The 13,841-nt window shown below is 50.5% G+C and overlaps 1 protein-coding gene and 1 pseudogene across 3 annotated transcripts; both read left to right on the forward strand.

Annotated features, from left to right (window-relative positions):
- Positions 1-1,370: 1,370 nt before the first annotated feature.
- LOC308262577 (acyl-CoA desaturase 1-like) lies at positions 1,371-10,856 on the forward strand (the record flags this gene model as incomplete). 2 transcript variants are annotated; one of them, XM_080695086.1, is made up of 6 exons in its annotated part: positions 1,371-1,400; positions 1,873-2,155; positions 4,028-4,158; positions 5,440-5,645; positions 7,610-7,842; positions 10,657-10,856. In XM_080695086.1, the coding sequence occupies 6 exons, from the start codon at positions 1,371-1,373 to the stop codon at positions 10,854-10,856; spliced, it is 1,083 nt and encodes a 360-aa protein (XP_080551212.1). The 2 variants fall into 2 exon arrangements, with proteins under 2 accessions (XP_080551212.1, XP_080551213.1); XM_080695087.1 differs by having other exon boundaries at positions 1,371-1,394.
- A 1,927-nt stretch (positions 10,857-12,783) lies between these two features.
- Positions 12,784-13,358, forward strand: LOC308262438 (cytochrome b-c1 complex subunit 2, mitochondrial-like; annotated as a pseudogene). The gene has a single exon. The product of its transcript is annotated as a cytochrome b-c1 complex subunit 2, mitochondrial-like (transcript).
- The last annotated feature ends 483 nt before the right edge of the window (positions 13,359-13,841 follow it).

Consider the following 13,841-nt stretch of genomic DNA (forward strand, 5'->3'; position numbering starts at 1 on the left):
AACCTCTGCCTTTATCTCTGTTGAAATTCTTTTTGCCACGGGAGCCAAGAACCCACAGAAATTATCTTGCTGTTCACGACACAACTATGGTTAAGTTTTTTTGGCATCTCTGCGTCTCACTTTCCTCCCCCTTAACATGGAATCACGCAGGGCCCACCTCACGGGGTCTTGCGAAATGGCTCGCAGGGCTCACTCAGTGCTCCCTACTGACGTCATCCCAGGTACCAGTCCTTTGGCTGCTGCTGGGAGGAACACCTGTGGCGGCTCTCTGCCTTCCTCCCTGTAGAAGACTCCAAATTCCAACAGGACAATCAGAAGAACCTCAAAACGGTGCCTGGGGATGTGGGCCTGGGCCTGGGAGTGCCCACGGGTGCCTGGCGAGGGCCTTTCCCTGCGGAGCGTGCCCGGGACTGCCCGCGGGTACAACTGCAGCACGGACGTCCTTGTGTTAGTGTGGCCAGAGCTCCCGGCATCCCGGGGCAGGATCCTGGAGGTGGGGGCGGGGACGGCCTTGGCCCGGGCGCTGGCCTGGGGGGAGGTGCTGCACCGCCCGCCCCACGTCTCGGGGTGGAAGCCGAGTCTGCGCTCCCACACGCCTGCGGGACTGGCGAGGCAGGAGGGCGCGGGGCGCGGGGGGCGCCGCGTGGCTCCCCCACAGTCCCCGGGCACCTTCCCCAGCGCCACGCACTCGCCGTGCAGTGGGGACCAGGGCTGGGCGAGTGAGCATCCCCAGCGCGGGCCAAATCCTTCCCTCTTCCAGAGAGAAATCTCGGGGCACCCGGAGCCCGCGGGGAGCAAAGCAGAGGACCCGCCGCCCGAGGAAGAGAAGTGTGCACGGCGAGCGGAGGGAGGGAAGCAGGACCCGGCGGCGGGAGGAACTGCAGATTGCGCCGAGCCAATGGCGGCGCAGGATGAGGTGGCACCAAATTCCCCCCGGCCAATGGCGGCGCGGCCTGCGGGAGCCTCGTTAGCATTTCCCCAGAGGCGGGGCTGGCGGGCGGGGCGCGCTCCGCAGCATCCCGGCGGGGCCCTGAGGCTGCGCTCCTCGCCGGGGGCCTCCCGCTCCCGCCCTCGGCCTCCACGCCGAGCCTCCTCGGCCTGGCACCTCCGCGCACTTTGCCCCTAGTTGGCAGCGGGTATAAGGGACCTGAGAAAATTAGAGCCACAATTATCCCCTACCCGCTCTACCCTTTAAATACCCAGCCCGGGACGCCGCGCACAGCGGGTCGGGCCGCACAGCCACCCAGCGCGCACACCACCGCTCGCGCCGACAGCCGGCCCCGGAGCCCAAGTCGCCCTCCGACTCGGCGGCACCGAATTCCTCTCCGCAGCTGCAGCCCGGGCCCCGCCACCCAGCACCCGGAGCCGCGATGCCCGCCCACTTGCTGCAGGAGGTAAGCGTCCCGGGAGGGGCCCCCGGCCCGCCGCCTTCGGGCTTCCAGGCGAGGGTTGCCCGGGAGAGTTGAGAGCCTGGGAGGACTGGGCCGGCTTCCCCGACTGTGCTGCCCTCGGTTGGTTGGGGGGGGGGGTCTGGGTTGTATTCTGGTTGGTCCATTTCTAGGGTTTTTTTTTTTGTTTTTATTTTGTTTCCTAAGCTTTAAACTAAAAAAAAAAAAAAAATGCAGTGTTTCTGGGGGTGCGAGTGTTGATCCTTTCTCTGGTTCTGTTCCTTCACCTTAAAATTTCAGGTCCATTCAATCTGCACACTTTCTGGAAACTTCTCCGTTCCATCTTGGGGCACACACCACCCCCTTGTACCCTGGGCCCTGGGGCAGGCTTGTGCCTGTGCTGCCCCAGCCCCCAACTACATCAGAGAGCAGAGCCCCCTGCTGCCCCCTCTGCTCCCTCTGACTCTCTCCTCCTCTCCTGCAGGTCTCCAGGACCTACACGACCACCACCACCATCTCAGAGCCTTCCCAAGAGAACCTGCAGAATGGAGGAGAGAAGCTGGAGAAGACACCCCTGGCCTCTGAGGAAGACATCCGCCCGGAAATGAAAGAGGACATCTATGACCCCAGCTACCAGGATGCGGAGGGCCCCAAGCCCGAGTTCCAGTATGTCTGGAGGAACATCATCCTCATGGCTCTGCTGCACGTGGGAGCCCTGTTTGGGCTCACACTGGTCCCCTCCTCCAAGGTCTACACCTTGCTCTGGGGTAAGTGGGTCCCCTCATCTTAAGCGAATACTCCACGTTTCTCACTGCACTTTAAAAAGGTAGTGTTAACATAGAGCAGAAGCCCCTCGCTGTCTAGGGCAGGGCAGAAGAGATATCTCTGGCAATACTGGAGCCTGAAAGACAAAACTACTTCTGTGAGCAGAACTATGAGATATTGCTTTCCCATCAGTGTGGCACTAACAGCCCTTCCCCGGAGGAGATAACAAGTCTAACTGCCTGAGCCTTTTATTTGACAGACCAACAGGTATAAATAGAATAGGCACTGGGTTCTTGCCCTGCTCCCCTGGTAAGATGGGAGCGCATCGGCTTTCAGGGCTGATGTTCCAGGATCCTCTGGGCTTCATGAAACAACCCGAGTTTCTTCCCCGCCTCCAAGCTGAGTTCTCCTGCTTTGCCCAAAGTCCTTTCTTTCCTCCTGGTGTTTGCAGGGCCCTGGCTCCGCTGTACTTTTTCCAGGCACAGGTGTGGGCAGAGGCTATACCTGCTAAGATCTCAGTCACCACATGGGTTGGAAGCCACAGGTCACCTGGAGCCTCAAGCTCAGCTCTGGGGGAATCTGGATAGCACTTTCCTTGGGACGGTCGCTGGCTCTATGGCTTTTCTGGGGACCCTATAGGAGGAAGAGGATAGGGAGAAGAGGTAGGGGAAGAGAGGAATGGAGACTATTTACTAAACTCATCTCTGGCCTCAGAACACAGGACTTGTTACAATGTGTGGTATCTCATGCCAAAACTGTATTCTTTGGCCCCTGAGGATCCATTGTTTCCAGCTGCCCCACCAGAATGCCACATTGTTTTCAGTCCTCCCAAGGACTCAGCCCCCTCTCCCTGAGCTGCCAAACACAAGAAGAGATGGGCACCCCAGCACGCCCTTCATCCCCTCTAGAATCCTATGTACGCCTCCTGCTGCAGGTCCAGAGCACTGAGGCAGGACAGCATTGCAGTGTTCCCATATCAGCTCTGAGCATCTTTCAGCATGGTCTTGAATTAGCCTTATCAGGGAGAGTCTGGGAAGAGAGAGGGACATGGCCAAGGACCGCTGCAGAAACTGGGCACAAATCTTCTGTGGATGGTAGAGGTTGAACAAGAATTGTTTGTTGACACAAAACCTTAGCCTCAAACCTCACTTCAGTTTGCTTAGCCCTGCGATCCCCAATAAATGCTTGTATTTCCTTACCTGTCAGATGTGGTATTATTAACCCACCCCATTCGAGGGTGCAGTGAATATGAGAATACCAACACCCGCGGAAAGGCTTGAGCCGCTGTGCAAGTCGGAGCGTGTGCAGAGCGGTCTCCCCGATTTGGCCTCACTGCCTTCTATAATGCTGAAATGCTGCTGTAGAGCTGGCAGGTAGACAGCTCTGCATCACGTGTGTCCTCTACAACTTAAGGCTCTAGCAGTTTGGCTGTTTGCAGACCACCTTGGCTGCTATTTCCAGAAAGCCCTTGCTCGTGAGTCCTGAGCTCTGTGGGAGCAGCTAGGGTCCCTGAACACCTCAGAGAAGGCTAGCTGAAAGCCCAGGAGATAGGACCAGGAATTATCCTCCTGGAGACTGACAAAGGCAGAGAGGCACAGTGGTGAGAGCCCTAGTCCCTCTCTTGCTGTTCTGCCTCCTATTTCCTGGGACTCCGTAGCTTGTCTCCATTGCTACCGGGAGAGGCTGGAAGTGCTGGTATCTTTCAGGTGGTGAAAGCTGTGAGGCTTCAGATGCCAAAGCATCTCTATGGCTGAAGGAGGCCGACACTCGCTCAGAGCTAAGGAAGACACAGGCTCTGGCCTCAGGAGAGTTGGGAGATGCTTTTCCTGTGGAGTGTGCCTGTTGGTGACTTCCCCACTGTCTTGTCCTGGCAGCATTTTTGTGCTATTTAATCAGTGTCCTGGGCATCACTGCGGGAGCTCATCGCCTGTGGAGTCACCGCACTTACAAAGCGCGGCTGCCCCTGCGGCTCTTCCTGATCATTGCTGACACCATGGCGTTCCAGGTAAGAGGCTGGTGCTTCTCAGCTCTTGTGTCTCCAACCTGCCGAGGATCCGGGATAAACTGGAGGGGATCGTACCCAGAGAGGAGCCCCAGCAGGACAGCCATTGCTTTTTGGTCCCCCGTAATCGCCTCAAGTGTGGGTTCAGTGCATGGGTCCATCAAACATGGATACTTCAAAGTCACTGGGAAGAGAGTGAGAAAATAGGAAAGGTTTGGGGTATATAGGATTTTTTTTTTATTCCAAGGTTCCTGTGTTCTCATACAGCGCGGCTGTTGTGGCCCTTGATCATAAGGGGTGACATCACATAAGCCCAGCATTGAACCTGCTTTCCCGAGCAGATAGTGGACAATAAACTTGTGCTTTAAGGAGATAATCCTCGGACCCCACCACAGTTTCTTTGGTGCCGCACACGCTTAGGCACTCTGTTGTTTCAGGTAATTAGAGCAACACTTGTATAGCAACGACTGTCCCGGGCACTCTACTCTTCGTCCTCACAACCATCTTGGGATGATGGCCCTATTTTTCATCCCCAATTTGCTGATGAGTACACAAAGTTGTGGAGAGGCCGTGTAGACCAACCTGGTCGTATTTGGGACTGAGTCAACTATTGTGATTGGTTAATAAGTCAATCCCTAGCTTGTGCTATTTACCAGCACTTCCCAGCCTCACCGTGTAGCAGTGGAGACAAGCTAAATTTATAATAGGCAGAAGGATGGCAGTAAGGGACAGGGGCGCTCGTAATTACTATGTGACAGCAGTGGGCACAGGATAGCATATGACATGAAGCTTAGCTGGCAGCGAGAGGAAAACTGAAAACCATATTAGTCTCCTTTGTCTTGGCAATGTCTGAGGTGCTTACAACTTCTTAGCCTAATTTCTTTCACATGCGTAATGATCTCTGCCCTAGCAACTTAGATCTTGAAAGCTTCTGATGTTGTCTTTGTGGGACAAAGGGAGGAAGAGACATGTTGGTGCATTTTTGAAAGAATGTAAAGAGTGCCAGCCAAATCCAGAGGTTCTTTGGAAACATAGTCATGGTCATGAGTTCACGCTGGCCCCATCGCTGGGTTGGGTGAGCTGTCGCTTGCAAAGACACGAGGGTAGAGAGCCCCACAGCCCAGCGCCCTAGGATTCTTCATGCTCTCCACGTCTCCTTTGGAGCTAGATTCCAGGGGACTCTGAGGTGGTGCTGAGAGTCCGGCGCCCTCAGGACATCAGCGCTGCACTGCTCATGGGAGGGCTCCGTCCTCAGGCCAGCCTTCCTCTTCTCTGTCCTTCTAGAACGATGTCTATGAGTGGGCCCGAGATCACCGCGCCCACCACAAGTTCACAGAAACAGACGCCGACCCGCACAACTCCCGACGTGGCTTCTTCTTCTGCCACGTGGGCTGGCTGCTTGTGCGCAAACACCCAGCCGTCATAGAGAAGGGGAGATCGCTGGATATGTCTGACCTCAAGGCTGAGAAACTGGTGATGTTCCAGAGGAGGTGAGTGAAGGGCGGATGGGGCTGGGATGTGGCCCTGGCCCCAGGGATTGAGCCCCTGCAATCAGTCGCTCATAAAATAGGAACTGAGAATGACTAGGTTCATAAGTTCAGAGTCATATAAATTTTAATAGTTAGGATCCCACAGGTCCAAGGGCATACTGGATTACCCTGTGTCTTTCTCTGAGCCATCTTTGTAATGGGAGGGCACAGGACTGGAGATCAATCTCAGGGTCTTAACCCATCTGGTCCCATCATCACAGGTACAGAACACACAAAAAAACTCAAATATAGTTTATGACATAAGAATAATTAATATTATATTAATAATTATATTAATATTGTATTAATAATTAATAATATATATATATAAACTCTTTCAAATTTGTTTTAGAACACTTGTATCAATTTTACTAAAATACACATAGATTTGAAAATTTGGAGCCAGGTGTGGTGGTGCATGCTTGTGATCCTAATGCTTGTGATCCTAATGCTTGGGAGACTAAGACAGGGATCACATCCAACCTCAGCAACTTAGTGAGATACTGTTTCAAAGTAAAATAAAAAGTAGGGAGTAGCTCGAAGGTAGGAGGCCCCTGGGTTACATCCCCGGTCTCAGTCTCAGTCTCTCTCTCTCCCTCCCTCCCTCCCTTCCTCCCTCCCTCCCTTCCTCCTTCCCACACACACACAGAAAATTTGGGATTTAAAGGATTAGGCATGGTAGGCCAGCATTCAGCAACTAAGCATCCCTCCAGACCCTCTCTGAACTATCTTAATGAAACCAATTAAATGCAACAAATGCTCATTTTCGTAGGATAATCTTGTACAAAATGAATGTAGCTAAGTCTAAGAGGTTTCTTTTCTTTTTTTTTTTTTTTTTTTTTTTTTTTTTGTCCTCTTGGGGGTTGGAAGAATAATCTCTGTACCCAAACAACCACTATACAAAGCAGAATATTATCTGTACTATGAAAGGTGCAAAGGGAGGGAGATTGCCCAGTGGAGACCCCAGGAAAGAGCTTCTTATGAACAAAGTAACTTCCGAATCCGTCCATGGAAACAGACTTTCATGGGCAGAAAGGACAGGTTGAGGCAAGGCCTCCACCTCCCGGGAAGGACAGCCTTCTGCCAAGTGCAGTGTGCAGCCAGAGGAGGACTGCAGAGACTGATACCATTCCTGTAAGTCCTAGACACAGACCAGAACCACTAGTGTTTCCTCTGCAGCAGCGTGGCTCCGTCACAGGCGGGCTTCAGAGGGGCCGCTCTCAGGACATCACTCTGAACGGACGCGAGGCAGGGACACGGGTTCGACAGCAGGCGGGACCCAGGCTGGGGAAGCAGAGCCAGGACTGGAGGCAGGGGAGCAGGGACATGCGAGTCACAAACATGGCTGCTGTGGGACACGGCAGTCAGCTCCCTCGCACGGTCGGGGCCTGGTGTGCACGAGAGTGAGGAGTGACAGGGCCTCCCTCAGGAAGGACAGACCTGCAGGATCAAGGACACGCAGTGTGGCTCCTGAGGGGAAAGCGGGCAAAGAATCCGGGGGTCTCTGGGAGTGGAGGCCAGGCCCCTCACACAGACTGTGTCAAGACCCTGATGGGCACGAGCCCAGGCAGCAGAGCTTGGCTGATGAGTGTGAGATTTGACCCTCACCTTTTCAACCAGCATAGCCTTATGGTCCAGGGAAAAATACCAAAGGATTTCATGTCAGGAGACAGGTGTTCTGATCCTTACCCCTGGCTCCTCACGAGGTGATCCTAACAGTCACTTAATGCATCCACAGTGCCTCATCTAAAGAGTGAGGTACTATTATTAACTGAAAAGGTTTTCTGTTCCATTCCCTCATGCTGGTTTCTGCCCAATTATGCTCAATAACGTAGAGGAAAGGCCCAGCCGGCCCAGCGAGAGTGCGTGGTCCAGGGAGGTGTGCGAGTCCCCTCCCCGCAGACTCTCTGTCGTCTCCCACGTAGGTACTACAAGCCCGCTGTCCTGCTGATGTGCTTCATCCTGCCCACCCTGGTGCCCTGGCACTTTTGGGATGAGACCTTTCTGCACAGCTTGTACGTTGCCACGTTCCTGCGCTACGCGGTGGTGCTCAATGTCACCTGGCTGGTGAACAGCGCTGCCCACCTCTACGGGTATCGCCCGTATGACAAGAACATTGAATCTCGGGAGAACATCCTGGTGTCTCTGGGAGCTGTGGGTAAGTCGCCAGTTCCTAACATGACCACATCTAGTAGTCTGCTGGTCAGGGTATTGGGCTAGGAGCCAGGGGAACCCTGTGTTTATGACCACTTTGTAGTTCAGTTCTCCTACTGTAAAACTAGGGTGCAATGTGTTGGGAAACCGTTATGAGAACCAGGCAACAACTTTTATGTAAAATGGAAAGGGAGGAAAAATAATAATGCTTTTGATTTTACATTGTAAAATAATCTTTAAGTGCCACCTGCAATGAGTACTGAATTTACCATTCTCTGGGTAGATGTTTTCATCACAAGTTCCTGCGTCATGATCTGATGTTGAGTATTCTTAAGTTTAATTGTCTCTGCAGTTTCAGTCCCGATTTCCAGAAGAAAGGAAACAGCTCTGCTGTCTGTCTTCACTGTTGATTTGCCCTCTTTCCACGTCAGTGCAGACTTTGACCAAGGCTTCACGGTGCTCTTTCCTGAGCAGATCCAGGGCCGCTTCTCACCCGCCATCACAGCTGTTGTTCTCCGGGCAGCCCCTCGGCAGTCGCCCTGCTCATAGGTCTAAGAATAACGCTGCGCGACGCTTCCTTTGTTCTCTTTAATATCTTCTGTGCATTCTCAATCCAGGTCATACTTGCTATTTATATTAAAAGCTTTTTTCCCTATCTTTTTTTTTTTTTTTTATTTCCACACATCTTTCTGTGCTAGGAGAAAAAAAAAGCCAATAAAGTGGTAGGCTGAGACTTACCCCCCCCCCACACCCAGTACTCACAAAAGAGTAACTACAAGCCAGGTGTGGTGGCTCACACTTGTAATCCCAATACTTGGGAGGCTGAGACAGGAGGATCGTGGGTTTGTGGCCAGCCTCAACTACTTAGGCCCACCGCAACTCAGTGAGACCCTATTTCCAAATAAAGAATAAAAAGTAGGGCTGGGGGTGTAGCTCGGTAGAATGCCCCTGGGTTCCATCCCCAGTACCACAAAATATAAAAAAAATAAAAATAAAAAAGAATGCAACTACAGATAAGTGGCCTGCAGAATCCAGGCAACTACCTATAGATAGGTAAAGGTCATATCCAGTCTTATAGAAAGTCACAGAGGTCAATCACCTGCTCAGAAATTTCCCCCCTCTTGCCTTCAACTTCCTTGGGGAATCCTGCAATCGCTAACTGTCATGTTTCAACTCCTGTAAGCCCTCCTGCCTGCTTCCACTACTTGTCGCAAATGGGAGCTCACATGGAGCTCAAGGGCCAGAGGTTTTCAGGAGCTATTCTAACTCTGGCCCACCAGTATAATAAACTTCCTCTTTTCCACCCTAATTGGCATTGGGTAGATTATTCCAGGATTTCTGCAACATTCCCACTCCTTTCAGGAAACTTCTAGCACTGTGCATGTTCTTACTCTGACCCATCTTCGAAGTAAATCAGCTTTACTGTACAATTCTGAGATTTGCATAGAATTGGAATAATCTAGACTGAGATGCATCCTGTTTTGCAAGTGGAATTTTCCTGAGCTTCCCCATGTCTAGCCTGTGTCAGTGCATAGTGGCTGCCAGCATCTTACTTTCTCCTGTTTGTCACTCACCTCTCCAAGCCTGCTCCTCCCTTTCTTTCTCCTCCCCCTTTGCTCTCCTCCAGCTCAGTTTCCTGCCATTCTGATCCTTCTGCTTCTTGAATTACCTCCCCACTGTCACATGCTCACCTTCTCTGACAAAGCTGGCCTTCTTCTGGAGCCTTCCTTCGGGTGTCTCTTGCTGCCCCTGATGCTCCCTTGACCCCCGCCCCACCCCGCATCTTTGTTGGTCTCTGAGTCCATTTTAAATCTAATTCCTATGGACGTGGTGATTATCACTCAGAGCCTTACTGTGCAATCATGTTTGGAAGTAAAGTCATCACACCCGCAGCCGCAGCATTATCCCACCCCCCCACACCAGGGACAGGGTGGAGATGCTCTGTTAGAGCCATTTGCCTGGCAGGACTTCCTTAGCATGCTTGTTATTCATATCATTCCTGCTCTATTTGCAGGTGCTTTTATCTACAAAGGGTCCAACAAACTCTCTTATCAGCTATTCTTTCCCCGGGTCTGATAAGGCTCAGTACTGTTAGTGTTGGAAGTTGTTCAGAAAGCAGAGTCCTGCCAAGAGCTGAAGATTTATCAGTTACAGAAGTTGTCTGAATCCCCAATTTTTCCCCACTCTAGCACAGTTAGACACTCAGCCTACAGTTCTTAGGATCTCAGAGGCTGGGCCGGATCTCTTTAAATATTTTCAGGGTGGTTTCGTTTCAAGGATTCCTTGCCTGCTCAGGGTCGAAGCTCAGAGAATTAGAAGCAGAGCAGCTCACTGTGAATCAGCAGTGGTTGAGGAATCTCCAGCCCCTGCCTGGGTCTCCTTTCCTCTGCCTTTGGCTACCACTGCCAGTTGGGACCTCCCATGCTCACAGGGAGCGCAGTGCACTGGGGTGTGCACTCACTCGCCTTTGCAGGAAGCACTCGCCTTTGCAGGTTCTCTCTTCACCTGCGGGTCTCCAGCCAGGATTTACTGAAGCTCTTGCATTTTCCAACGTAAAATTCTTTCCCAGCAGAGAAACTTCTGTGCCACAAAGGCTCCCTGGTAGCCACAGACAACCAGGGCCTCTTGATTCATTGCTTAAGGTGTCTTCAAGAGCGTCTCTTTGTCTCAGAGTAGAAGAGGCTGCTGGGTTTGTCTATTAATTCAACAACAGCATGTTGCTCTGAGGTTCATGGTACCCAGCTGGTAGGAGGTGTGCAAAGATCAGGAAGGAAGCTGTCGCCGAGCTCCCTAACTTCTCTTCTGGCTTTTGTTCCAGGCGAGGGCTTCCACAACTACCACCACGCCTTCCCCTATGACTACTCCGCCAGCGAGTACCGCTGGCACATCAACCTCACCACCTTCTTCATCGACTGCATGGCGGCCCTCGGTCTGGCTTATGACAGGAAGAAGGTGTCCAAGGCGGCCGTCATGGCCAGGGTTAAAAGAACTGGAGATGGAAGCTACAAGAGTGCCTGAATTGGGGCTGTCCAGTTTCTTTCTCAAAACCCAGCTGTGCAGAGATTTAATGTCCTATTCATTCACTACTGAATAATGCTACCAGGATGCTAAAGATGACCCGTAACCCATTCCAGTACAGTATTCTTTAAAAATGTGAAAGCTTTAATAACTTTTTGGAGTATAAATATTTTAATTACCTAGATTTAACCACCCCACAATATATATACTTCCAAACATGTTGTACATAATAAATGGATACAATTTTATGTGTCAGTTTTTAAAAGTTATTAATAAATTTGAACATCTGAAAAAGATTACTGAAAAGAAAGGACTCACTATTATGATACGAGGCTGATACACTGATTTCTTCTCCTATCATCTTTCTTCTGTTTCCACTGTGCTGTCACCTTCTTTCTCTTCTTCCTCGTAACTTCCCAGGAAACAGCTGGTCACTCGTGGGTCTATGTCCGTCTTCCAAAGCCGGAACATCACTTTACGAGTCTCAACATAGTAATCTTTGCCCAGATAATGTTTTCCTTGATCTCTTCTGAGTTTCTAGGTAGGTGGTTCAACCTAGAGATATAATAAAACTTTCTGGGAAGTCCCCTGCCCGTTCTCTTCGGTCCCAGCTTTGCAAGATGGGATTAAAAAAAAAAAATACATATATTTGGCACACAGCTTGGAAAGCAGGCAGACTGGCAGGAGAGAGTTAGCATGCATAGTGGGATTCATAAGTAAGGATGGTTTAGAAATGGGAAAAGAGCTGGGCGTGGTGGCGCACCTTATAATCCCAGCGCTTGGGAGGCTGAGGCAGGAGGATCGCACAGGTTCGAAATCAGCCTCAGCTACTTAGCGAGGCTCTCAGCAACTTAGTGAGACCCTGTTTCCAAATAAAGAAATGGGAAAAGAGGGAATAGAAAGCTCTTGCAGGGACCAGATCCTGCCTCAAAAAGACACCCAGCCCCTCCACACAGTACACTTCCTGTCCGTCTTGCTCTGAGTCATGGAGCTTGGTGATGCTGGACCACAGCAGCAAATCCCTGGCAGCACAAAGAAGCAGGCCCTACATAGTAAAAGTGGACTCCTGGAGAAAGGCTTGATTCTTTGCTAATAACAAGGAGATACCTTGCTTCATAGATGAAGTCTTCAGGTGGGATGTGTCCAGAATTGATAAATGCAGCAGCTCGCAGTTTTCAGGATTCCACGAGTTGCTCATCAGCTCTTTGATCTTTCTGCTGTGCCATTCCTCAAGACACTCATCACTGCCCTCAGAGTAAAAGGATTTCTATGGCATTTCCAGATACCAAAAAAGGGAGGAAAAAAGCTTAGCCGGGGGAATTGGTCAAACATAAACATATATAGACACAAATGGAACGTTAAAATATTCCACTTATGGAATTTTCCTTTGAAAATGAAATGCCAAGGAAACTTGAAGGAATTCTGCCACCGTCTGATTTTCCTGTAATCCACCAGGGGCCTCAGATCACGGAACTTTTTTGTGTGTGTGTGGGTCTGGGGATGGAACCCAGAGGCATTTGACCTCCGAGTTACATCCTCTGCCCTGTTTTTTTTATTTTTCTTTTTATTCTTTATTTTGAAACAGGGTCTCACTAAGTTGCAGAGGGCCTCACTAAGTAGCTGAGGCTGTCCGCAAACCATGTTCTTCCAGTCTCAGCCTCCCAAATGCTGGGGTTACAAGCGTGTACCACCACACTCAGCTTAGAGAACTCTATTTTTTTGTGTGTGTGGTACTGGGGTTCCTGGAAGCCCTTCTACCTCCGGGCTACACTCCGAGACCTATTTTTACATTTTCATTTGGAAACAGGGTCTCCTAAGCCAGCGTGTGCGGCTGGCTTCAAACCTGCGTGATCCTCCTGTCTCTGCCTCCCAAGCGCGGGGATTACAAGCGTGCGCCACCACGCCTGGCCTAGAGAACTCTTGAAACATGAAACTACTATCCAGAGACAGGGCCTCTCAAGATTTTATTCCCTCAAATTTTCCCCTAAAGCTAAAGCTATGTCTGTCCCTGCAGAAGTTCCGTCATACCCTCAATATGCTACCAAATTACCAAATGGTTTGGTGATTACATTTCTGGAAAACTGCGTTCCTGCATCAAGAAGTGGCTGGTTCATTAAAGCAGACAGTGGATAGAAGGACTCCAGCAATCTAGGAACTTCTCATTTACTGTGTCTTGCATCTGGTTTGACTATAAAAAGTGTTTCACCTTTTAAGATAACCCACGGAATTGAAGTATTTGGTAGTAAATTACATGCAACTGCAGTGAGGGAGAATATGGCATACACGTCGATACTCTAATGGAATTCCTGCTCAATGTCACGATAGCACCAGAATTTCATCTTTGGGAAGTAACTGCCCTTCAGTCTGAGGAAGGACTGACAAAGTTGTGACTGTTCAAAATTGACAGGCTCGTGTTACTGAAATTTTTCATGCTGCTGCTTCTAGAATGCCCAGGCTAATTCCCCGTATTGTCCCGGAAATAAGCTTAGAAAAGCGACATGAGAGGAGTTACATTGCTATATGGCTCAAGACCATTTTACAAGGGCAAGAATGGCAAGAAGATAACTGGTAAGTTATCCTATTCCAAAGCAAGTTGCTGAACACTTTTGCAGCATGAGAGGTGGGCTTGGTTTATCGAGTGCACAGGCCAAGTACCATGTATCTGAAATTGAAGAACATAATGGAGATAAGTCTTCTCTAAGCTGCTGGTGTAGCACTGCCATAGGAGTGGCAGAAGCGAATGCATTCAGTGTTCTTCAGCATGTCCTTGGTGACATGAGGAGACCGCAATGCCAACAGCTTCTAAACCAGGTTATCACCAAAGGAAATCACCCGCCATGTGATGGATTCTGAACTCTTTGGTATTCACACTATCTCCCAGGCTGCAGCTGCTGGAGATATATTTTCAAGGCTGCATATGACCAAGTAAGAATGATAACTCAGAGAAATCTTACCAATGCAGATGTCCAAGGTGCCAAGAACAAA

Source organism: Muscardinus avellanarius, assembly GCF_963383645.1.
Source record: "Muscardinus avellanarius genome assembly, chromosome: 4".
In the NCBI taxonomy this organism is placed as follows: domain Eukaryota; kingdom Metazoa; phylum Chordata; class Mammalia; order Rodentia; family Gliridae; genus Muscardinus; species Muscardinus avellanarius.